The 24130-nt window shown below is 38.7% G+C and overlaps 1 protein-coding gene across 2 annotated transcripts in view; it reads left to right on the top strand.

Annotated features, from left to right (window-relative positions):
* Positions 1-704: 704 nt before the first annotated feature.
* The window catches only part of SPAG1 (sperm associated antigen 1), a 46996-nt gene continuing 23570 nt past the window's right edge, over positions 705-24130 (top strand). Inside the window, exons 1-10 of one of the 2 annotated variants that reach the window (XM_030012558.1) lie at positions 705-781; positions 2278-2419; positions 3009-3168; positions 3532-3657; positions 8338-8405; positions 10535-10653; positions 11140-11245; positions 18085-18215; positions 18879-18985; positions 20399-20561. In XM_030012558.1, the coding sequence (XP_029868418.1) occupies positions 2280-2419; positions 3009-3168; positions 3532-3657; positions 8338-8405; positions 10535-10653; positions 11140-11245; positions 18085-18215; positions 18879-18985; positions 20399-20561 (1120 nt within the window). In that variant the 5' untranslated portion in view covers positions 705-781; positions 2278-2279. Of the gene's footprint in view, positions 782-2277; positions 2420-3008; positions 3169-3531; positions 3658-8337; positions 8406-10534; positions 10654-11139; positions 11246-18084; positions 18216-18878; positions 18986-20398; positions 20562-24130 lie in introns of those variants that run through there. The other variant, XM_030012560.1, reaches the window with a different exon arrangement.

Genomic DNA, 24130 nt, shown 5'->3' with positions numbered 1-24130 from the left:
GAACTACAGTGGGTTATTTTAGGGGCTAAAAAAGCATTCCTGAGATTTTGTTTTGGAGCCGTTTGGTTAAGATTGTCTTGGGTATCTTACCTGATCTCTAGCTATGAAGACGTATCTTATCTAGGTTGTTCCTTGGAAGCCAGATGCACAAGCCAGGTGCACCCGAGTATAAACGATAACGTTTTGCTATCTGGTTGTTCACCAGGCTGGCGTGCACAGCATGCACCTTAGGCCTGCACAACAGAAACAAGGGCTCGGCTGTTGACGGGAGTAAGGGATGGGTTGGGCTGGACTGCGGACGGGCTGGGTGCCTCTGTCTGCCGGACGAACGTGGAGAAGAGCATCCCCTGCCCTCAGGAAGGGGTGCGGACCTGCTTTAGGAAACAGTGCCGGGGGATGGCAGGGCTAACGGGCAGTACTGTTGTAGGCACCGGGGGAGACCGGCGCTGGGAGGGGGTCGGGTTGTTCGAAGCTAAATAAAATGCTACACTGAAAACAAACAGGTGATGTTTTATTAAAGCTACACCCCCAAGGGAGGAGCGGGTGTGTCCGTCCCCTGCCGGAGGTGGAGGGCTGGGAGCTCCGCCGCGCCCCCTCCCGCCGTTTTCCTCCGCCTGACCGGGGGGCCTCGCTCCCGCCCGGCGGAGGACGGGGGCGCGCAGCGCGGCCGCCGTCACGGCCCAGCTGCGCATGCGCGGCGGCCAGCGAGAGGCCGGCGTCCCGCGGCTGAGGCGAGGGTCGGGTCGCGTCCGTCTCCCGCAGGCAGCGCGGCAGCGGGCAGGTGGGTGTTGGGGTCCGCCACGCGACGCCAGTGTCGCCGCTGGAGCTCGGCGGGGCGCCGCGGGAGCCTCGCGAGGGGCTCGCTGTGGAGGGCAGCCCGGCGTCGGCCCCGGCGTCCGCCATGTTGTACATAGCAACAGTTGCTAGGCGCGGGCTGGCCGTGCAGCCCCGGCTCCGGCTGCGGAGTGAGGGGAGGCTTTGGTGTCGTTTTGAAGGTAAATTCCTGGCTCCGGGGGAGGAAGGTTGTGTTGTCGGCGGCCGCGGAGCAGGGCACGGTGCTGCGGCTTCGGGGAGCTGCCCGCAGCCGCCCGGAGGAGAGGAGCGCGTTTGGCTGTGGCAGTGCCGTGGCCCCGCGCAGCCGAGGTGCCCTGGTTACCGCATTGCCCGAGAGCTGCTCCCGGCACTCGAGGGAACTCCCTAACGTTTATGGAAATACCGAAACGGGAGAGAATGTTGCCGTTTTGTCATGAGTGCCTCTCTTGCTTTTTACTGCTGTCTAATTATTTCCCGTATTCGTCTGTCTCTCCATGCGTGTTGCTTCTTTTCCTATACTGAAACTGTAAATTCTTGGCAGAATCCTATCTTTATGCAATACCTAATTATGACCAGTTATTATTTAAGTGATACTGTATTGTAAACATTTTTCTGCAACTACAAATTAATATGTGTAATTATGCTAGACATTAGAACACAATTATTTTAATTGGGTTTATATCCACACATAGTTGTTACTACATACTAGCTAGCTGCCCTTATTGTACTTGTCAAAAATAACTGATCACTTTAAGCGCTATATAACATGGGGGAAAAAAGAATTTCTGCTCCATAGAGCTTGGAATCAAAATAGAAAAAGATGCAGATAAGCAGATCAAAGGTACGGGGAGACAGGAAGCATCCAATTTGAACACCTCACTTCATCAGTTACAGACTTACTGGAAAAGATTCAGATTAGTACAGTAATATAATCAGAGACCTAGAAAATGCAGTTAGTGGGGAAAGACCAACAACTGGATTTATTTTGGCTACAGAGAAGGCAAAGGTTATCATTCCATTAAGTACACTGAGTTGGTTAACATCTTCCCTCTGAAAAAAGTAGAGGGTCCTGCACCATTTCTCCTTCATTCCCACCACACTTGGTTAAAATAGGTAATACCATATTGTGTTTAAAGGAAAACGGAGAATGTGGTAGGCAAAAATTGGCAATTTTTCTTTAAGCAGTCTTTCCGACTTGTTCTGCCTTGCAGGAGCAGTAGAGTTGTACGTATTCTTTTTCTAAAACAACTCTCATTTATAACCATATTTCTATCAGTAAACCTCTGTCAAGAACAGTTTGTGTGATCAGGTCTTCAAATTTTAAATTTTTCTTTTGTGGCAACAGGTCTGCTTCCATAACAGAGTATTACTAAAGAGCATGAGCAGGGTTATTCCTTAAGTCTGCATTGCTTCAAAATATAATTAAGTGCCTACAGAATCACATTTTTTCCTTCTAATATTTAGTTATGGGTGATGAGTCAGTACCATTTTTGCTGGACCAAGGAACCACTAAAACATATCAAATACCTATTGGTCATCTGGACTACAAGTTCATTGAAAAATGCACAGATGTTAAACACCTGGAAAAGATTCTCAGGGTATTAAGGTAAACATATTTTCTTACCTTCTTTACTATTTATATTCCTGTTCTGTAAAATTCAAAGGAACCCATACTTAAATATTCTGTTTGTCTTGAACCTCTTTGTAACTTTCTAATTTAAAAATTAAAATACAAAGTTAAAGTAATCATGTTGAAAGTGTCCAAATGATAACACTAGAAATCCAAGTCCTGTTTTAACCATCCAAAAGGTTTGAGTAACTTGATGCCAGGTTTTTCTCAAATGCTGCTGCTGGATTTTGGTTCTGTCATGAAGCCATCTTGTCTGACTGTTTGTGGTGATTTCAGATGCCATGCCTATTTAACTTCTGCTGAAAATGACATGAACATTTTTTTATGCGAGCTGTGATAATTTTGAACTGTGTATGTGTGTCCATTGGAAAGTTGTTGAAGGTTAACTCAGTGGAATTTTCTGATCAAAATGTTATTAGGGGACAGTAGAATTCAGTTGTAACAGGAAAATAGTCCTCTGCAGTCACTGTGGTGACCACACAAGAGACTACACATGGAGAGAAATATGGATGATGCAGTGCAGTTTAGTTCTTTTTTGTACCTTTTATATCTTTGCATTTTAAAGGTCTGGTGAAGAGGGATGTTATCCTGACCTTACATTGTTTTGTGAAAAGCGTATCGAGCATTTAGATCCAAGGAGCAGAGCTCTGAGAAGAGATAAGCCTGCAGCCACAGCTTCTGATTTCACAGCTGAAGAATGGGAAACAATTAATGGTGAACTGATGGTACAGTATAACTCTAATTTATAATGGTCAGTAATATAATCACTTTGATGTATCAATCTTCCTCTTCTTGTGCTTAAGTAGAATGTAATTATTTGATTAAATGAGGAAACGATCAAAAGATTATGTTGAGGGTTTTTTAATTATTTTCTTGAATCAATGTCTCTGAATCTTTAACGCCCATTTTAACTCTACAGATTTTTTTTGTAGATTGCTTTTTATTCAAAAAAGCACAATTGGTTTTTGTCTTAATTGCCTTTCCCCATTAAGAGCAATGCATTATAAGGATAGTTGTTAGGGTCATTGTAGACTATGAAGTATATCTGCTCTAATGCTTCGAGGTACAGATATATTATTTATTTTCAGAGCTGGGTGACAGAAATGAATGAAGATGATAAGAAACCACAGTTCCTGAGAACAGACACACTGCATGAAAGACAAGATAACTTGCCTCCTATTCGTTGTTCCAGCAGCTGTCTTCCTGCTAATCAGGTATCTCCAGTTTTCTAATGTATGTTAATTGTACGTCTTTCTAAAATTAGGAAATTTTATACGTACAAACTTCTAGTCGTTGAGGCTTTCTTACTAGATTTTTTTTGTTAACCAGAAAATAAAAACGTTTAAGTTCCCTTGCAAGAGACTAATGCTTAAACAAAAGTACCTCCTTAGTGCTAGCATGTGTCTTGTAATAATGTTTTAATTCTGATCAAGAATTCACTTTTGGAGCAAATCTCCTTAAACACCCTTTTATGTTCTTTGATTCACATTTCAAAGTGGTATTTAAGCATATGAACTAGGTTCCTTTTGGATGAAATTATGCCAGGAGATTTTCTCTGGCTGCCAGTAGGCTTTTTTTTCCATGAAAGCAGACAGGAGCTAGTCCAAAATAAATACCCTGAAACACATACAGTATGGATGTTGGACCCTCTGCACCAACTGTTTCATTCTATAGCCACTTCTATATTGGGTTGCACTGGCGTACGTGTACCCTTTGATTCCCCTTATTTTATACCTTGAGTTGGTATTCCAGCTTTAGCCATAAAGCATACTTCCTAATTTATCCATAAAGCATACTTAACAAATCTTCAGAACTACAGAATAAACATTTACACTTTTTCCTAGGTATTAGTTTCATCATGTTTTTTTTCCATTTATTATCTGCCTGAAATCTGTTTTGTCTGTGACCAGCTTTTCTTACTAATACTAAATGCAGTACTATCGGAGGGATTGGCAGAAAAGTAGGTGTGGGATGCAATTTTTTTGAATTGTCAGATGTTATCACGGATGGCTTCAGTCTGATTCCCACTATTTTCTTTGGAATTCTGGGACACTTATAACAAATTCACTAAAGGATTTTTCTTTTTGGAAGTTTGGAATTGAGAATAGTTATGAACAGATCCTTACAGGTCATGTGATATTTCTTATTAATTGTTAATTTGACAAATTTTATTGGAACATTTATGTATTGGTAAATTCCTGATTTGTGTTCCTGTGTTGTCAGAAACTACTTATTGTCAGCTGGTGCTTAGACATCAGACCAAGACATTTGGGATAACTAGGCACTCTCCGTTATGTGGTGTACAAAGAGGCTGGGAACTCCAGTGTAATGCTTTGTAAGTGGTTAGTATTGAGACTAAGATGTGCTTTTGTTTTGGGGTGTTTTTTTCATTAATCTGTCTCTTTCACATTTTCCAATGTATGTTCTTCTTGACTATCCTGTTTTGCTGAGATGAAGAGTGCCACTGTAGCTTTACTCTTGATTTACGTCCTGTATAAGTGTTTCCTAGAACAAAAAATGGTAAATAAAATATGTGAACTCAGTGAATCCAGATTAGAATATAAGCATAAAATGGTGGAAAGTAGCTTGAAATCTAGGATATACAGTTTTACTAAAGAAGATGTGTTCTCCATTCAAACATTAAATATTTATTCAGATTTTTTTTCTCCTACTTTAAACCATGCAACAGTCTTCAGGTCAAGTTTCTATCAGTTTTGTTCTCCATACAAGGTTTAGGTGTTAGCATTATTACCCAGGAAACCTAGATACAGCTTTATGCCTTATCTATGGTATATGATTTCTATTCCTTTTGTCCAAGCAGATGGCCTCTGAAGTAATTGTAACCTGTCCTGGAAGAGAGAAGAAAGGCCTGAAATTGAGTTTTATTTATGTAGCAGTGCAGTTATACCACTACTAGATCACTACTGAATAAAAAGAAGCTGTTTCTATAGTGTACGCTAAATTTATACCTGTAATAGGAAATCTCAAAAAAAATTTCGATTAATATACTTAATCAGTTTTTATTTCTTTTCTTTCTTGCTGATAAAGCTATGTGTAATCTTACAATTTTTAAATATGTTTTGCTAATCAGTTAGGACTGTAATTATTTTTTACACTGGCATCACATAATTTTGTACTGTGGTATCAAGTATAAAGTTGGCACGATAAACTTCTTTCTCCTAGAAAGAAATTCACAAACCCTTCCATAATTTCATGTTGTTATCTGATGGGAGACTGTTCATCTGATCTGATGCGTAAAAAGTTCAGTATCTTCAATGAAGCCAAGTCTGGAAATCCTTATTGACCCTAAAATAGCAGATTGCACCAATGGGGACAGGTTTGGTAAATGGAAGCATCTTGTTGTGTCTGTAATCAGATTTTCTTGCTGATACTAAATGTAGGTACAGTTTCAATTCACTACTAATAGCTTATAACTCTGTATAGTGTTTTCTTTTTATTGGTGTGAAGTCATGGGGAAGATTTTCCAAAAATGAATAGAAAAAAGAGTGAACTTTATGCAATATTTCCCCTCTTTAACACAATATGGAAGTTTCTGTCTTATACCCATTTTTCTTTCATGCTGCCCAGGACTCTGAGGTTATATCTGTACTGCAAAATAAAAGAGGACTGGAGAGACAGCTTGAGTTTTTCTGTTCTTAACTGTCCACATTGCTTAATTATTATTTTTGCTGCCTCACTTTTTCCAGGACAGAACTAAAGCATGGGTTTAAAAATACTTACTTCCAAAAGACTGTATTGATGGGATTTCAGCAGACTTAGGTTCCTTTGCCAAACACAGTTTCCTAATACTATTCCAGAAATATTTCTGTCCTCAGATGCCTCCTCATGCTACGGTCCAGGGCATGCAACACACATGCCAAGTTTTATGTTATAAAAATCCACTGTGATGGTATCTAAATAGTCTTCATATTATTTTGAATACTCTGAACTAAAAAAGAATACTGGTATAGCTGACACAAAATAGTAGTGTCTTAGGCTATCACATAGGGCCCAAAGCAGAACCAAGGCGAAATTCTGTGTCACCTGAACTGAAGCCAGTCTATGCTTTGATCTTTGGTCCAGAAATTGTTCACTGGGCTTCAAACCCTGTGGGATCCATGCATTGTGAGTTCTGGCAAGATATATGACAAGGGCAGAGGTTTGTTGTTGTTGTTGTTGTTCCACTGCATGCAAACATATGTTTTTCATCAAAGCCTTTTGGATGAGGTGCTCTGAAGTATTACTGATTAAGAAATTCCTGAATCTGCTGGAGCTGCAACTTGGTTACAGTGGTCCCAAGAATATGAGACCTAGAATTTTTTAAATTGTGCATTTTCAAGTCAACACTTCTGCCTTATTCCTTAAAAGGACATGCTGTAGTTCTCTCCCTAAATTAAAGTTGCATTGGTGTAAATACCTTGAGTTTTCTTCTGAGAGTTTCACTATTTTTGTGCTTGTTTAAGTTAAGGACTTCTGGTTTGAAAAAAAGATTTTGATGTTTATTAAATTAGTAAATTTGTAATGTACATCAGGATGCATACATCATGATAACTCATATTTCAGGAACCCATACTTAGGAGTTACCTCCTCCAAACACGCACTGATCACTAAATGTATTTGTCATTTTGTCTAGCTTCTTGAAAGACTGAGATCATTAAGAGTAATTCTGAAGTTATATACTATAATAGTTTGTGTAACCTAACATTAGAGATAGTCAGAAGTGTTTACAGGAAGGGTCACATTTGCATTATGTAAATTGAGGCGTTTACATCCAACTGCAGAAATACTTCCTTCTTACAGTGTCACCACTGGTAAAGCTAGTTTAAGAGGTTGCTACTTGTTTCTTTGGTCCAGTTTATCACGTGCTCAGTTGAACTGGTATATAAATTTAGGGATTGTACTGTAATCTCTATCAAATTGTTTGTTTGAACCCAGATAATTGTAAATCTGCAACTCTACAATTACATTGGTCCAACTCAGTGAATGATGGATTGCAAGTTAAGAGAAGGGCTGAACGGCCAGGACAGAGTAGATGGGAATATTTTGAACTGGCTGTTCCACTGTGGAGTACCTGTTTGGAACCACACCTTGCTATTAAGTATTGTTGAAGTCAACAAGCAGGGAGGGACCTATCAGAAATATACACGGAGGTAGAAGAGATGCCAGAGGTGCCAGCTATGGAGATAGGTTCCATTAGTGCAGGAGATGGGTTGTGATACAAGTCAGTCAAATCTGTTATTGGGACTGATTGTTGCAGGAAGGTCCTAAGGATAAAGTTTAGGTAAGGCAAACCTCAGTGACAGAGCTTGTCTAAAAGCTAGAATGAGTGTAAATCATCTTGGGAATTGGCTTGAGTGGAGTGTGAAACAGCCAAAAGAAGTCCAGATGCTATTTTGAAGTCAAACATCTCTGTGTTTGTTGTGAGGGTTCCAGGCACTACCAAAATCTGTGCATTGCATTCTCTTGGGAACGGCAAGCCTAAAATGAGGTTACTGATTCAATCTCAGCGTCAAACACCTCATCACAAGGCTGGGTTTTCCCAAGACTTGAGTTCTCCCTTGCTGTGTTGAAAGGATGGTTTGGAAGATGGCAGCACAAGATACTAATTAGGAAGAGCAGTCTCCTATCTGAAAGCTTTATTCAGTGCCTCTGTGAAATAGAACAGGGCAGTGGAGAGAAAGTGTGAGAATGAAGAGCTCCTCAGATTACAACGATATGTGAAATACATGAAGATTTTCTTTAAAGCAAGATGAATTAAGTTTTCAAGATTATGCTGAGATTAGTAATGAGTAGTTACTAGGAATATGTATTGCAGAAACAAAACAAAACAAAACAAAGGCTGTGAATTTCCACTTTAAAAAAAATGTCTTACAGGCTGGCTGTTTCTCTTTCAGAACAAAAAATTACAAAACAAAGAAAGAAACAAGAAAAACATACCACGAGATTACAGTGAATGGGACAAGTATGTTAAATCTTTATATTTAAGTTTTTATTAAATCTTATTTATTTGTTTAATAATGGAACATGGTGGTTGTTTTTTAAGTATTTTCCAGAAACATAGTATTAAGGTCAGCATTTCAGGGAATTATAAGACTTCGGTGAAACTTACGTTTTTCATAATAAATGTTCTGTTGAAATGCAAATGATGCATTGTGGTGCTAACAGCTGAGAACAAGTTAGTTTATACTTCTGTACGAGCTGCATGAAATATAGGAACTCAGCAGAAAATATAAATACAAATTAATTTTGTTTCAGATTTCATTTTTCAGTTTATGGAGGTATGTAAAAGTAAGGAATTAGAATTATCTTAATTTATCAGTTTTTTGAAAGCATTTCTAGGGTTATTTAACATGTGCTTATAAATTTAATCTTCTGTGTATCTAAAGCCACAATTCTAAATTAAAAACAAAACTGATGAATCCTTATTCCTGCACTGAGCCCCACTGACCTCAAAGAATGAGCTTGAGGCGGGTGCACCAGTTTGCTCAGATGCAATTACACATAATCAGAGGTTTAGACAGTAACTGACTTATTTCTAGAGTGGATGGAGTCCTGATACAAAGATGCTCACTGCATCATGTAATGGTGGCATATTACCCTCCCAAGTTATGTGACAGATTGATGCCCCCAGATTGTTGAACACGGAGGGGGAAACGCACATGCTTCTCTGTTTTGCGTGGTAGCAGCTTCTGTCTAGCTCCTGAAATCTGGAATATGATGCTGTGGTATCAGAGTGAGGAGGCACAAGTTTCCAGTGCAGTAGATGGGGAGATAAATCTAGAGACTGTGGGGTTTGGGTAATGAAACTCTTAATGTTTCACTCTACCCCAAAACCCCTACAAAAACCCTGTCTGCATAAGATGCTGTTCTTACAAACAGTTGTGCATATCAGTTATTTTCATGCACGTATGTTTCAGAAATTGGGGCCTTCCTGCTCAAATGTCGACAAACAAAATAGGTTATCAAAATAACTTCTGCAACAATTTATTCTTTCATTCCTCTTTCCACTGTATCCTTTCAAGTAACGATTTGGGGATTTTGTTTACAGTTTTATGTACTCAATCTTTAACTTCTTTAGCACGCTGATAATACTACAGTTTGTGAATATTCCCATATAATGTATTTATTTTGGATTATATGAGTAAGCTGAAACAGAAGTTGTTTGAAAGAAATTTTCCAGTTTGAAGCATATCGTGTTTTGAAAACATTTTGAGGATAATTTCAAAACCTTCAAATAATTGTTTAGGCAATTTCTGAACAAAATGTTTCACTTCATATTTTAAAAACACTTACTTTGACATGTGGTTCATTTATAATAAAAAGGTAAAAGTAAGCTGGCAAAAAATCAGAATCAAAATGGAGAACAATTAGTCTTACCTGAAAAGGTTTTGAATTGGATAAATTTTCAAATTTGTGTGTCTATTTCAGCTAGAAATTATTCATATTAATCAAGATTATTGTAGAAAGCAAAGGCTATTTTTCATTAAATCTTACACAGAAAAGCAGTTAGTGTAGTGCTTCCGATAGCGTAGGAATTGGTTATTACTCTGTTTGTTTTATAGGACTATGGCAGCAATATTTATTTGATATAAATTCCTAAACACTGTTTTCAAAAGCTGCTTCAGAGTAGCCTTGGAAGTGTCTGAGACTATTTTGAAATCTCTCTCTCGTTTACCGTATTAGTTGCTTTGAAGTTGTTTCTTAGGTATTTTGGCAAAGGTTAATAGAGGTGTTTGATAGGGCTGGGATTGAGCCTGATGATACTGTTTCTTAAATTTTACCTGTCTTTTTGGGGGAGATGGCAAGGAGGTGAAGCAGACATTTTTCTTGGTTTGGTTTGTTTGCTTTTAACCAGAAGGGAGGAGGAAGAGGGGAGGTAATGTATAAGCAGGAGAAGCACACAAAAAAAAACCAACACAAGGAAAGGAGATAAGACTAAGCATCTTTTTCCTAACTAGTCATGGATAATTGAACACGGCCTTTATCTCTCTTTTTTCCTTTGGTTTATAATGGAAATATAGTATGCCCTTCTACTAGTAGAGGAGTCTTGCTATGCAGCATTATTGAATTTGTTATTTTTATTAATTTAAGGTTCGATGTGGAAAAGGAATGCTCTAAAATTGATGAAGGCTGTGAAGAAAGTAACTCAAAAGCAAGATTCTTTAGTAGGCCAAGTCTACCTATAATTGAAAAGAAAATAGACACAACTGGTAATGTCTTAGAAACATATAATTTTTCTTTAACTGTAATACTGTGTTGTAGAGTGTAAATACAAATTGAACAGTTAAAAGTGTCTTTATCTATTTTTCAGCCCCTAGAGATGCTAAAAGTTGTTAGGAGGTCAACTGAACTTGAAGCCATATTTGAAAAAAATCTAGTCTTGGTGTTAATAATCAGTTAAAATATTTATGTTGCATTTAGGTTGAGAGCACTAGGTAAGGAAGTAAAGCATACATCTGCTATTGTAAACCAGTGGTATAGGTTAGCCAACCACTTTCATCTTGCACTTGAATTGTATGCCTATCAGAAGAATTTAGGGTTTTATTATAGAAAATAAAATACAAATTTGTCTTTTAATAATCCATGTTCTTTTAAAAAAGTAATACACAGATAATGCCATTCAAAGTATTTTAGCTCACTGTTTTAATTGCATCTGTGCAAGTTGTTAGTTGTTACGTATAAATATTTTTTTCTAGGAATGACAAAGAAAGAGAAGATTTTTATTGCTACTCGTGAAAAAGAAAAGGGCAATGAAGCCTTTGCCAGTGGCGATTACATGGAAGCAGTGATATATTACACTCGGTGAGTAAATACTACTGTGTTCTTTTATTTTGATGACTGTTACTTGTGAATATTATTTTTAGAACAATGTAATTAAAGCAACTTGTTACTGAAGCAACTAGTGATAATTAGATTATTTTCAAAAGGGAAAAAAGATTTGACAGAAAAATACTTAAAGCACTGTTGCATCCTGATATTAATTTTTATTTATCAGGAAGAGAAGTGGATAAATAGTGATGGGATGCAATCTGCAGGTGTCACAAATTTTTTCAGATTATTCAAAACCATTGAGAATCAAGAGCAAGTTTGCAAAAATAAAAGGATAAGCAGCATGTTGAGAAACTAAATTAATTACAAATTAATTCTAATTAATCGTATCAGTAGGATTGTCTCAGTTGTTAATAAGTAAAATTGATTTAATAACCTCTTCTTAGGACAAAGAAAAATCACTGTGTGCAGCTTCATCATAACACTGTCTGTAATTAGTAGCTGTCCAGAAAGAAAGTATATAAACACAGGATTAAGAAAAATGAGACTCTTAACAGGTTGCTTGCCTTATTTAGTGCTCAGTGGACTACATTCAGACTGTGGCTTTATTTATAAAAATAGAGGTTGTTGCTACAGGACCTCTGTTGTATTTGTTTCAAAAGTAGAAGAGTGCAAGGTGAACGGAATTGAGCATGTCAGGAAGAGAAGGATAGTGTTTCAGTTAAGGTATTTGAATGCTACCTTGGGAGAACTAGATTTTTTCTCGACCTTTTTCACAGTGTTCAAACATGATGCCATTTATACAAACCAGGATTTTCATGAGACAACGCTTATTTCTCATTTGCAGATTACCCATCTTGAGACACTAGAGGTCTGACTTGCAAAAGTGCTGACTGCTCACACATTAAACTAACATTAAAGGAAACTCAATTTTGTGTTTAACTCCGTGCTTCGAAATGATAAGGACTTTAAAAAAACCACAAATTCTAGAAGTGTCAAAGTTGTCACTTTGAAATTGAGAGCATATGGGAATCTTGGGATATTAATTACCAGTGTAAACTGAGGGTAATGATATGGCACTATTGTGGGATGAAATGTTAAGATAATTCATGGGCTATGATATTATAGTGGGATATCCTTTAAAAAACAAATTTATGAGGAAGTTAATGCATCTGTGGTCAGTGCAGACAAGTATGAAGAAAATAATGAATAGTAATAAATTGTGTGCCACAGCAATAAAATAAATACTGAACAGATTTATTGTTAGGAAGCACCATTCATACTGTCACTGAAGGAGGCAGGGTTTTGTAGAACAGCTTACGAAAATTTACTTGGAGACTGTTGATATATATATGTGCACAAAGGTATTGATATTCATAGTGCACAGGCTGTTTAAACTGAGGCATTTGATGTGTATTTTTTTTGTTCTTGGCTTGCAGCCTTAATGTTTTTCTTGGTTTTTTTTTTAATACATGAACATGAATATAAAAAACATCCATAGCTGTATTTCATATACAATAAATAAAATACAAATCCGTAATATAAAAGTGAGTTAAAATCTCTGCTTTTGGTGCATAAGTAAGGTATTAGTAAGGATGGACAGAATCCTTCCTAAATGGAGAGTCTTTCCATATTCAACCCCCATGGGGCATTGTACACCTTCTGAAATATATGATATTGACACTGCATGCTGTTGGGCACTTTTCTAGTACTATCTGAAATTCCTATTTTCTTACATTTAGAAATATTTAAATAAAACATATTTTGCAGTGAATTGATAATAGTCTGAAGGGGTTATTGATATATGGCTAAGATGGAAAAAGAGTAGAGTTCTATATAAAAATGATCAAGGTACAGTTATTCATTCTGTTTGTCTTGTAATGAGGCCTACTATTCTAAACCGAACATATAGAGTGCTTTCTATTTTACAAAAACCAAACCTCTCATTTCTAAGGAGATTCAAAACTTTTGCAGAGGATGTACTCTGACATAATTCAATTGTGCTGATGTGATTTTAAAATAAATGGCTCTTGCCTATTTTTCTGCATATGTCTAGTGAAATCACTCTGTTTAGTAATTTCAGTTAACCGCAGAATCATAGAATAATTTAGGTTGAAAGTGACCTCTGAATGATACTATGGGCAAATCGCCTCTCAAAGCATGGCCAAGTTACATCAGGTTACTTGGGGCTTTGTTTAAGTTTTTAACATCTCCAAGGATGGAGATTTCACAACCTCTCTGGGCAGCCTGTTGCAGTGTTTAACTACCCTTACAGTAAATTATTTTTTTTTTGTAAAATTTCATCAGAAATTCCCTTTTTGCAACTTGTATCTGTTGCCTTTTGTCTTATCAGTGTGCACTTCTGAGAAGGATGTGGCTCTGTCTTCTCTATATCTTCCCATTAAGTAATTGAAAACAGCTACAAGACCTCCCCTGAACCTTCACTTTTGGCTGAACAAACCTAGTTATCTTAGACTTTCCTCACAAGTACTGCATGTACTCCAGTCCCCTAACTATCCTGGTGACGTGCTGGACTCACTCCAGTCTGTTGGTGCCTTTTGTGTACAGGAAAGCCCCAGATTGAACACAAGTAGTCCACTTGTCTCACAGGTGCTGAAGAGAGGGGAAGAATCACTTCTGTTGACCTCCTGGCTACGGTCTTGCTAATATGGCCCAGCATGCAGTATGCCTTCTTTGCTTTGAGAGCATACTGTTGATTCCTGTTCAATTTGTTGTCCACCAGAGCCCTCAGGTCCTTTCCTGCAAAGCTGCTTTCTAGCTAGTTGGTACCTAGCCTGTAGTGTTGCTGGAGTTACTCTGTTTCAGGTGCAGGATTTTGTGCTTGCCTTTTTTGAACTTCCTGAGAAGTCTGCCAGCCTGTTCTGGCCTGTTAAGGTCCCTTTGACTGGAGTTCTGCTGTCCAGTGTATTATTGACTGTTCCCCCCCAGCTTTGTATCATTCACAAACATCCTGGGGGTGCCTTCTATTCCATCTTGTAACCCCCTGATGAAGATGTAAAAAGTACTGATCCCAAAGGGAGGCCACTAGTAGCTGGTCACCAGTTGGACTTTGTATGGCTCAATTCTTTGAGCCCAGCAGTCCAGTTAGTTTTCTGTCTGCCTTATTGTCCACTTATGTAGTCCATGTTTTACCTATTTGGCTATAAGAATACTATGGGAGATCATGTCAAAGGCTTTGCTACAGTCAAGGTAAGGAAAATCCTCTGTTCGTCCTTCCTTCACTGAGCCAAGAAGCAAAGAAAGCTATCAAGCTGGTCTTGGCATGGTTTGCCTTTGGTAAGTCTGTGCTATCTGTTGCTAGTCACCTTCTTATCCTTCATGTGCTTGGACAGGAATTCAGGAAGACTTGCTCCATAATCTTTCTGAGAACTGAGGCTACACTGACCAGCCTGTAGTTTCCCAGGTCTTCCACCTTGCCATTCTTGAAGATTGTTGTGGGTTGACCCTGGCTGGATGCCAGGTGCACACCAAAGCCACTCTATCACTCCCCACCCTGCTCCCCCCCCACCTCAACTGGACAGGGGAGAGAAAATATAACAAAAAGCTGTGGGTCAAGATAAGGACAGGAAGAGATCATTCACCAATTACCGTCATGGGCAAAACAGACTTGACTTGGGGAAATTAGTTTCATTTATTACCAATCAAATCAGAGCAGGATAATGAGAAATAAAACCAAGTCTTAAAACATTTTCCCCCCACCCCTTACTTCTTCCTGGGTGTCCTGGTTTTGGCTGGGATAGAGTTAATTTTCTTTCTAGTAGCTGGTATAGTGTTATGTCTTGTATTCAGTATGAGAAGAATGTTGATAACACTGATGTTTTTGAGTTGTTCCTAAGTAGTGTTTAGACTAAGTCAGGGATTTTGCAGCTTCTCATGTCCAGCCAGCAAGAAGGCTGAAGGGGCACAAGAAGCTGGGAGGGGACACAGCCAGGGCAGCTGACCCAAAGTGGCCAACGGGGTATTCCATACCATGTGACGTCATACCTAGTATACAAACTGGGGGGAGTTGGCCTGGGGTGGGGATTGCTGCTTGGGAACTAACTGGGCATTGGTCAGTGAGTGGTGAGCAATTGCATTGTGCATCACTTGTTTTGTATATTCTAATCCTTTTATTATTATTATTGTCATTTTAGTATTGTTATTATTATCATTATTAGTTTCTTCCTTTCTGTTCTATTAAACTGTTCTTCTCTCAACCCACGAGTTTTACCGTTTTCCTTCTGATTCTCTCCCCCATCCCACTGGGTGGGGGGGAGTGAGTGAGCGGCTGTGTAGTGCTTAGTTGCTGGCTGGGGTTAAACCACTGGGCTTAACTTTACTCCTGATTTTCTCTACCTCCTCCCCCTCAGTGGCACAGGGGGAATGGGGGTTGTGGTCAGTTCATCACAAGTCATCTCTGCTGCTCCTTCCTCCTCAGGGGGAGGACTCCTCACACTCTTCCCCTGCTCCACCGTGGGGTCCCTCCCATGGGAGACAATCCTCCACAAACTTCTCCAACATGGGTCCTTCCCACGGGCTATAGTTCTTCATGAACTGCTCCAGTGTGGGTCCCTCCCATGGGGTGCAGTCCTTCAGGAACAGACTGCTCCAGCTTGGGTCCCGTCACTGATGGGCTCAGCCTTGGCCAGCGGCGGGTCTGTCTTGGAGCTGGCTAGCATTGGCCCTATCAGACATAGGGGAAGCTTCTGGTAGCTTCTCACAGAAGCCACCCCTGTAGCCCTCCCCCGCTACCAAAACCTTGTCACATACATCTTTGTATTGGGTTTGTGTGGCATTTGCCTTTACCAGTCACCAGGAACCTCTCCCAGTCACCATGACTTTTCAAAGATGATATAAAGCAGTCTTGTAGTAACACTGGCCAGCTTCCTGAACACCCCATCTGGAACTTGTGTATATCCTATTTTCTTAAGTGTTTCCTACTTTATCTTCCTCTATTGTGGGTAGTGCTTCACTCCTTCAGAATCTGCCTCTAGACTCAGGTACCTGGGAAGCCTGAGGCAAAGAAGCCACTGAGTACCTCAAACTTTTCCATGTCCTTTGTCACTAGGTCTTCTGCTGCATTGACCAGTGGGCCGACAGTTTCCTTAATCTTTCTTTTGCTGTTGATAGACCTTAAAAAAAGAAACCAAACCACCAAACTTTTCTTGTTGCTGCTCACATCCTTTTTCTAGTTTCAACTTCAGCTGAGCTTTTGCTTTCTTAATTCCATCACTTGCACTTAGCCAGTGTCTCTATATTCCTCCTGGGTAGCCCATCACCACTGCCATCTGTCAAGAGTTCTCTATTCACCCCTTCTATGCTTGCTTGACTTCCTGCACATTGGAAAGGATCATTCTTGTGCTTTGAGGCAGCTGTCCTTGAAAATCAACCAGCTCTCTTGGCACCCTTTGGCCTGCAGGGTATTCTCCCTGTAATCCTGCCAAGCAGATTCCTGAACAGGCCAAGATCTTGCCTTCTGAACTCCAGGCCTATAATTCCAGTGTTCATCTTGCTCATTTATCCCAGAATCTTAAACTCTACAATCTCGTGGTTGCTGCAGCAAAGGCTGTTGTCAGCTTTTGCATCCACAGCCAGTTCTTGATTGTGAGTAACAATTCCAGCAGAGCATTCCCCCTTGTCAACTTGTTGATTGTGTCAAGAAGTTGTCTTCTATGAGATTTCTGGAGCATATCGATTTCTTGTGCTTTGTCATTTTGCCCTACCAGCAGATACCAGGGTGGTTCAGGTCCCCCATGGGAACCAAAGCCTGTAATTGTGAGGCTTCCTGTAGTTGCCTGAAGAAGACTTCATCTGCTTGTTCTTCTTCATCAGGCAGTCTGAAGCACGCACTTATCGTGATGTCACCATGTCAGTCTGACCTCTTATTCTTACCGATCAGCTCTCTTGACTGGCTTGTCAGTCTCTTGCCTGTTCCAAGACAATCTTTGCCTGTTGCAAGACAAACCTTCACATATTTAATCACTGCTTAGGCTAGAATGCATCTCCTCCTCACCTTCGTAGTCTTTCTAAAGACCTGCATGCCTTCATCACAGCACTTCAGCCACACAGATTATCCCACCATTTCTCTGTTATCCCACTGAGATCATAGCTGCACAGACCTTTTATTCTTCTTTTTTGTTTCCCATGCTTTGTGCATTTGTGCACAAGCACTTGAGATTGTCCTCCAGCCATGCTTTTTTCATAAGAAAAGTGTGAGTCTCTTCCCGTATGCTGTCCCCCCAGGACTTCCCTATTGCCCCCTCTTCCCAGTGAACACAGTTCGGAGTCCTTCTTGCTAGGTTAGCAAGGGTGTTGGCAAAGATTCTCTTGCACCACTTTGTCACATGCATTCCAGATTGCTCAGAGATGATCCTGTTATAGAAGCTAAAGCCCTGCCTACAATACCAGCCACGCAGCCAGACATTGACCCAGACAATTCATCCACTGCTACCTGAATCTTTCCTCTTTACAAGCAAGATCAAGGAGAAGCCCTTGTGGTCCCCCATGCTCTTCATCATCACCTCCAGAGCTCTCTAGTTACTCTTGATACTCAAAGGTTTCATTTGGCAGTTTCATTCAAGTCTACGTGGATGGCAACAAGAGGTAATAGTTTAAGTGACAGATGAGCCGTGGCACCTTCTCTGCAACATCTCAGATCTAAGCCCTGGCAAGCAACAGAGCTCTGAAGATGGTAAATCTAGTTGGTGGATGGTTCCTCTGGTCTCGCAGGACAGAGTTTCTAACCACTATTGTGGTTAGAATATCAGTATTAATATTGTTATAATATTGTTTTCAGCTTCCAACAGTGAAGTGTTTATACATTCAAGTTTTCTAACTAGGAGCCTACCATGGTCAATATTCCCTTTTTTCAGGAGTATATCAGTAATACCCACTGCAGCTGCATATAATAACAAAGCTCAAGCAGAAATCAAACTTCAGGACTGGGATAGTGCTTTGCAAGATTGTGAGAAGGTACTAGATATGGAACCTGTCAACGTAAAAGGTAAAGTAGAACACGAACTTGCCCTTCTATGTATTAGTTTATTTCTAGCAAATAAAATGGTACATACCCATTCATGTTGTTAGTTGACTTCACTGAGCTTTAGATCAGGTCTAAGTACGAGTAAGGAAACGAGTAGCTCCCCAAAGTAATTTTAACAATATTTTCAGGGTCAGGGGAAGTTTTATGCAGTTCACCCAGTTGATCTGTAATGGGTATTCTTAAGTGGTAGCATGGGGCTAACTCTTGTTTTTCATATGATGACTATAAGCCCTCTTGTATTCGTGCGGTGCATTTTTTCCGTAATACCCACACTGAAGTATTAATTACCTTAAAAGGGACATGAAAACAATGAAAGTTGCTGATTTAATCCTTTCTGAAGGCAAGGGCTTGAATGTAGCTAACTGTATTTGCATGGGAGGAGGGGAAAAATTGGGAAAATAGTAAAAGATGCTTCATAATTCATGATCGGTATCTCAAAAGGTGTCATGTGAAATTGCATCGTTAAAAATGATCAAGAGAACAGTTATTACTAATACAGAGTCATTATGAAGTAAATGCAGAATTTTAAAAACTGTTTTACACTTAATATGTCTAGAAAAAGTAGTGTATTTTTATCTGCTTTATGCTTTACATACATAAATAATACACTTTGTTCCTCTGTAGCTCTGATGCGCCGTGCCACTGTACATAATCAGCTGCAGAATTACCAGATAGCTGTAGAGGATCTGAACAAAGTACTGTGTGTTGAACCAGAAAACACTATAGCTAAGGTAAAGATAAATGAGTTGAGTATGGCTAGAAAGAGGTTGTATGCAGTTGTAGCATAACGTGAGTACAGTTTATATTGTTTGATTTGAATATAAGTTTTGAGGACACACTCAATCTACTGTGCCAGTGAACAGTTTCCCAAGACCACATAGGTGCCTGTGGTGGAGTACTTGAATGGGACAAGATCTTCTGTTCACTACTTAATTGTGAGAACCTGTAGGCACCCAAGTCTTCTCTATTAATGTAACTTAGGTGCCTAAAATTTTGCTGCTAAACATGCTTATAGAAAAGATTATCAAATAGGCTGTGCTGAGACTTCTTATAATACCAGACATAAGATATTTATTTTGAGTACACTCTTCCAGAGTTCTCAATACATTAGTAGCTTTGCTGAGCAATGCTTCTGTGGCTGAAGGCAGATCTCTGTACTTTGTCCTTATCTGTGCCAGCTATTATGCCTTTGCTGAGACATCTAGAAGTGACAAGTGCTTGGCAGGGCATTTTTTTTGAGTTGCTCTTTGCTTGGAGGATCCTCAAAACCCTCTTGAGCTATATATGTATGTATGGAACACATGCAGAATGAAATGTTTATGTGCAGAGTCACTAATATAAAGGTAAATTGGTTGTTAGTAACTGGAATTCTTCAAAGTACTTTGTCCACATGAATCCTTGCTTGTTTCTGTCCTTGTTTTATCTTTTTCTTGAGGAAGCGAGTACTGAAATGGCACTTCCTTGTATAGCATTGAATTAAATTCAGAATAGTGCATAATGCTGTGTGTGTCTTACTCTGCTCTGAAAGTATGAAGTGCAGTTGGAGTATTTTTTTTTTGAGCAATCAAAAAATGTTTATGGAATGAGAGGATGCTTAATTTGCAGTTCTTACAAGAGGAGCAAACCTTTTCATTATTCAACAGTGTCCTTCTGCTACACTGCTAAGAAATTGTGTGTCTTGGTTCTAGTTCTATCAGTTACACTCCTCCATCAGATACCCATTAGACACCAAATTCTCCATAGCGTAAATTTTGATAAACTGGTTTTAGGCTTTTTCAGAGATTCTGGAAAGAGCCTGTTTTCCACGTGTCTCTTCTGAGTAGACTGTGCCAGATATCACAATAATACAATCTACTTTTTTTCCTTTTAAATTATTTTTTGCTTAAGCAGTTCATCAAGAAAAGAACTTACATATTTGTGTGATATCTTCTAAGAGACAGAAATTGAGTGTTAATCTTGGTTTTGATACTGACTCTTGGAAAAGTCACATATATTTTCTTGGGTTTTATATCAGTAACATTAATTTTGCTGGTTCTTCAGGATCTTATGTGGATTATTTAACAGAATGTATTTTCTGTGTATAAATTATAATTTACATACCTATAAAAAAGGCTTCTGCTATTGCTGTTTTTTCTCTATTTCAGAAATATCTGCTAGAGATTGAAAAGAAACTGAAAGGTTTAAAGCCTGTATCTGAGACTCAAGGCAAAGGAAAAAGAATACTTATTCAAGATATAGAGGATTCAGATGGTGATGAAGAAAGAGGGGAAAATACAGAGGAACATGAAAGAAGCAGCAGAGATAAAAGTAATGTCATGTCATTTCCTATTTAATTTTAACCTGAGGAAAAAATCATTACCTTTGAAATTGTAATGTTTGTTCACACAATTCATCCATATTTGCTTGCAAAGAATTTTGCCTGTTTGAAGACTAAAATTACATTCACTACTTAAAGTAGATCTGAGTGTGAAATCTAGAATCCAGTTTTATTACACATCTTTGGAATTATTTCTAGAATATATATATATATATAAAACTAACTACATATATATAAAATATATAACAGAGGCAGGTGGAAAATGTTGCTATAAATCACCTACTTCCCTGTGTCCTGTGTAATTTTATACCTATCCTTTGATGTGGACCCAGTTGGGAATTTCTTCTGGTGTTATGAGAATGTTTTATGTTCCTTAGCCCTTTCTCTCACACAGCTCTCCTGCCTTCCCACCATCACATTTTTCTTCTGCATTTTTTCTCCCTTGATTGGATCAAAGGGTGTAAAAACAATCAAGTTGCATGTAGTTTGATTTTTTTGTTGTTGTTTTGAAAACTGTCAATCTGTTTTTGGTTTTTAATGTAAGAGATCATCTGTGTGCTCCCAAAGTATATATTAGAGGTAAAAAATAAGCAATTCTTGTACTGTATGTAGTTTACAAGCAGTTGAAGCGCAGCTTCTGTTCCTGGATTAGGGTGTGACTAACTGCAAGACTGCTGAGATGAAGCTACTGGCATAATCAGAATATGTGACTTGTAGGAGGAAGTGAGGCAGCAGGGGCTATTGACGCTTGCACTGGCAAGTTGCTTTTGGGTTCATCTGCATGTCTGGGCTCCAACCTTGCAACAGAGTAACATCCCTAGGTTGATTTCCACCTTTTCTCCTTTCTGTTGGCTCTGTAAGGTAATGCGGCATGACAGCTGTGACTTTTGTGTTTTCCATGGCCTATGTAATTATTTATCTTGAAATTAAATCAGTCTGTGGGTTTTCCAACTTAAGTGCAAGTATTAGACTGTACATGTGTCATTTAATAATGCATTATTTGCACACACATTTAAGGAAAATACATTTTTCAAAATCAGTAGGTATCCACTAAGTCTCCTCAGCTAAAACCCTGGAAGAAAGGATAGCTCATGTCCCTAGCCTTAAATATTAGTTAATTTGGGGTTGCTTTCCATTGGGAGCATTCAGATGACTAAGTGCCTTCTAGCTCCATAGGAATATTCCCATTCTGTTGATGAAAGGTTAGGCTTTTAAACATAGGGAAGATTGTCAACTGACGTCAGTCACATGTGTTCTCAATCTTGAGATTTAAGAGGCAAGCATCTTCATCGGTTACTCTGTGTTTTCAAGTACAACTGGAAACAAATATGAAGCCAGTTCAGTTATTGAGTAAATCTGGTATGTTCTGTGAACCTAACAACAACAACAAGTAAACTAAGCATCTTACGTGTCTTCTCTATACATCTAGTCATGTAGTCACAGTCAGTCCAGTAGTCCACATAGTCCAGTCATGTAGTCTCATTTATTTCACATTCTAGTTGGTAAGCCTCATGCAATCCTACTAAACTTATGATTTAGAGATTGGAAGATAAACAACAAAATATTTTTTGTTTTCTTTAGCTCTGAAGAGTTGATTTCTCAGCTTTGAATAGAACAGTCTAAAGGCTGTAGTCTCTCTTCATCTTTTATGTGCTGAAAGCAAAAGTAAATAAAAACCTGTTTGTACAGTAGAAACAGAAAATTGCTTACATCCTAGAGACTGTAAAAACTAGTATTCAGGCACTGTAAAAACTAAAAATCATGTATGTACTTGACATAACGCCTGATCTTTTGATATGTTTATAGAAGTTCTCAAGTGATAAATATGGTTTACAGATAAAAGTATTTTAAATAGCCCCTTTTAATTCATAAAAATTTGCTGAATTTTGTGGTATTTACTTGATCTATTACAATATACTTATTGACTATTAAATAATTATTAAATTAATAATTAATAATAGTTATTAAATTATTAAATATTATTGTAAAAGATATTGAACAGTTCTGAAATTTAGTAAATATTTGTTCATAAAAAGGAGAGTGCTTTAAACAAATAAAGTCTAAGTTAGCTTTAAAATTATTATTTCTCAACCTGTTATTGCTAAGTTGACAACAGCTCTCTTTAAAAGATGTACTTGGAGCATATAGAATAGAAGAAACCTTGTAACAGACAAAGCTACGCTTTGACAGTGGGAAAAGATGTTGCCTAGAGAGTGTTTTCTTTGTGCTGTGGTGTCGCAGAGGCTTACAAAATCATATTAGGCAGGTGACAAACTCAAAGGAAATTTATTCTAACTAAAATTGTTTAACAGGTGATAAACTAGGAATGGCATTTGTTCTAATCAAAATCGCTTAACAGTCCAACAAACATTAGTAAACTACAGGTTCAAGATACCAAACGGAATTAATAACTATACACAGCTGACTGAAGTTTTAGAAATGATGACCCAGATGTGCAATCACTCACCCTGCAAGGTGAGGGCTCTCAACCTCCAGGAGTTTCCTTAGGCAGTGTCCCAACCTCGGGGGATTGTCCCCGACTGCAGAACCGCTGCTCCGAGGAGGATCAGCTCAAAATGCCCTCCAGCAGGGCCCCATTTATACCCTAGTGGAATCTGATCTGTGGTCATATATGGTTAACGGTCGAGAAGTTTCTTTCAGCTGAAGTATTTCATTGGCTGAAGGCTTTGCCTTTCAACCGGAGCGCGTGACAGTTGTCAATAGGGAAGGCTACTGTTCAACAGTCGAGAGGTTTTGAGGGGTTTTAGTCTTTACCAGTGTGGGTGCACCTACCACATGTGGTTTATTTATTACGCTTTAGAGGTGAAGAGAATATTCTTCCTCTAGATGAGACCTTTTTCCCCTTCAGGATATTTTTTTTTTTTTTGGTATGTGTCCTGTTTCTGTGCTCATTGAGACTGCTGGTTTGGCACACTGACACTCTGTATTGAAGCATTAGAGCACCTCTTTTTCCTTTGTGTCAAATCCTTCATCTGGTTTCTAGTTTTGCTGCCTATGTGGTATTAAATTTACTTGATCCCACAGCAGTTGGCTACAGAGAGTTATTCTGTGATTTTATTCCAGTCTGTTTTCTACTTGATAGCACCAAATTAAGGTCTTTGTCATTGAACATGACAGTACCATGATTTGGAAACATTCTTGTATTGAAGAGCATCTCCTTATATCAGTCCACTACCTTGGGACTTTGTTTTCTTCCACTAGATCGTCCTTTTTTGGTAATGTTCTTAGGAGCTGAATAGGTATGAAAACTGTCTCTGCATCCGTGATGAATTATGTACTGCCTTCTCAGCTGGTCTTGACCATGTATCATGGTTTCTCTGAAGTAATGGGCTTTCTACCCTTAAATAAATGGGGCTGTCATCATAATGACTGATTTACAGCTTTCCAAAACAAATAGGGTTTGATAACACTCTTTGAATTTCTCTTGTTGATTTTCTAATCATGTTTTATAAAGTGGACATCTTCAAATAAAACTGGATTCTTTGTCTTTGCATTTTTACTTTTTCTTGAATTATTCTATGTGGAATAATGAAACATT

This window comes from Aquila chrysaetos, chromosome 4 (genome assembly GCF_900496995.4).
Source record: "Aquila chrysaetos chrysaetos chromosome 4, bAquChr1.4, whole genome shotgun sequence".
In the NCBI taxonomy this organism is placed as follows: Eukaryota; Metazoa; Chordata; class Aves; order Accipitriformes; family Accipitridae; genus Aquila; species Aquila chrysaetos.
This window is presented reverse-complemented; position numbering and strand designations above follow the sequence as displayed.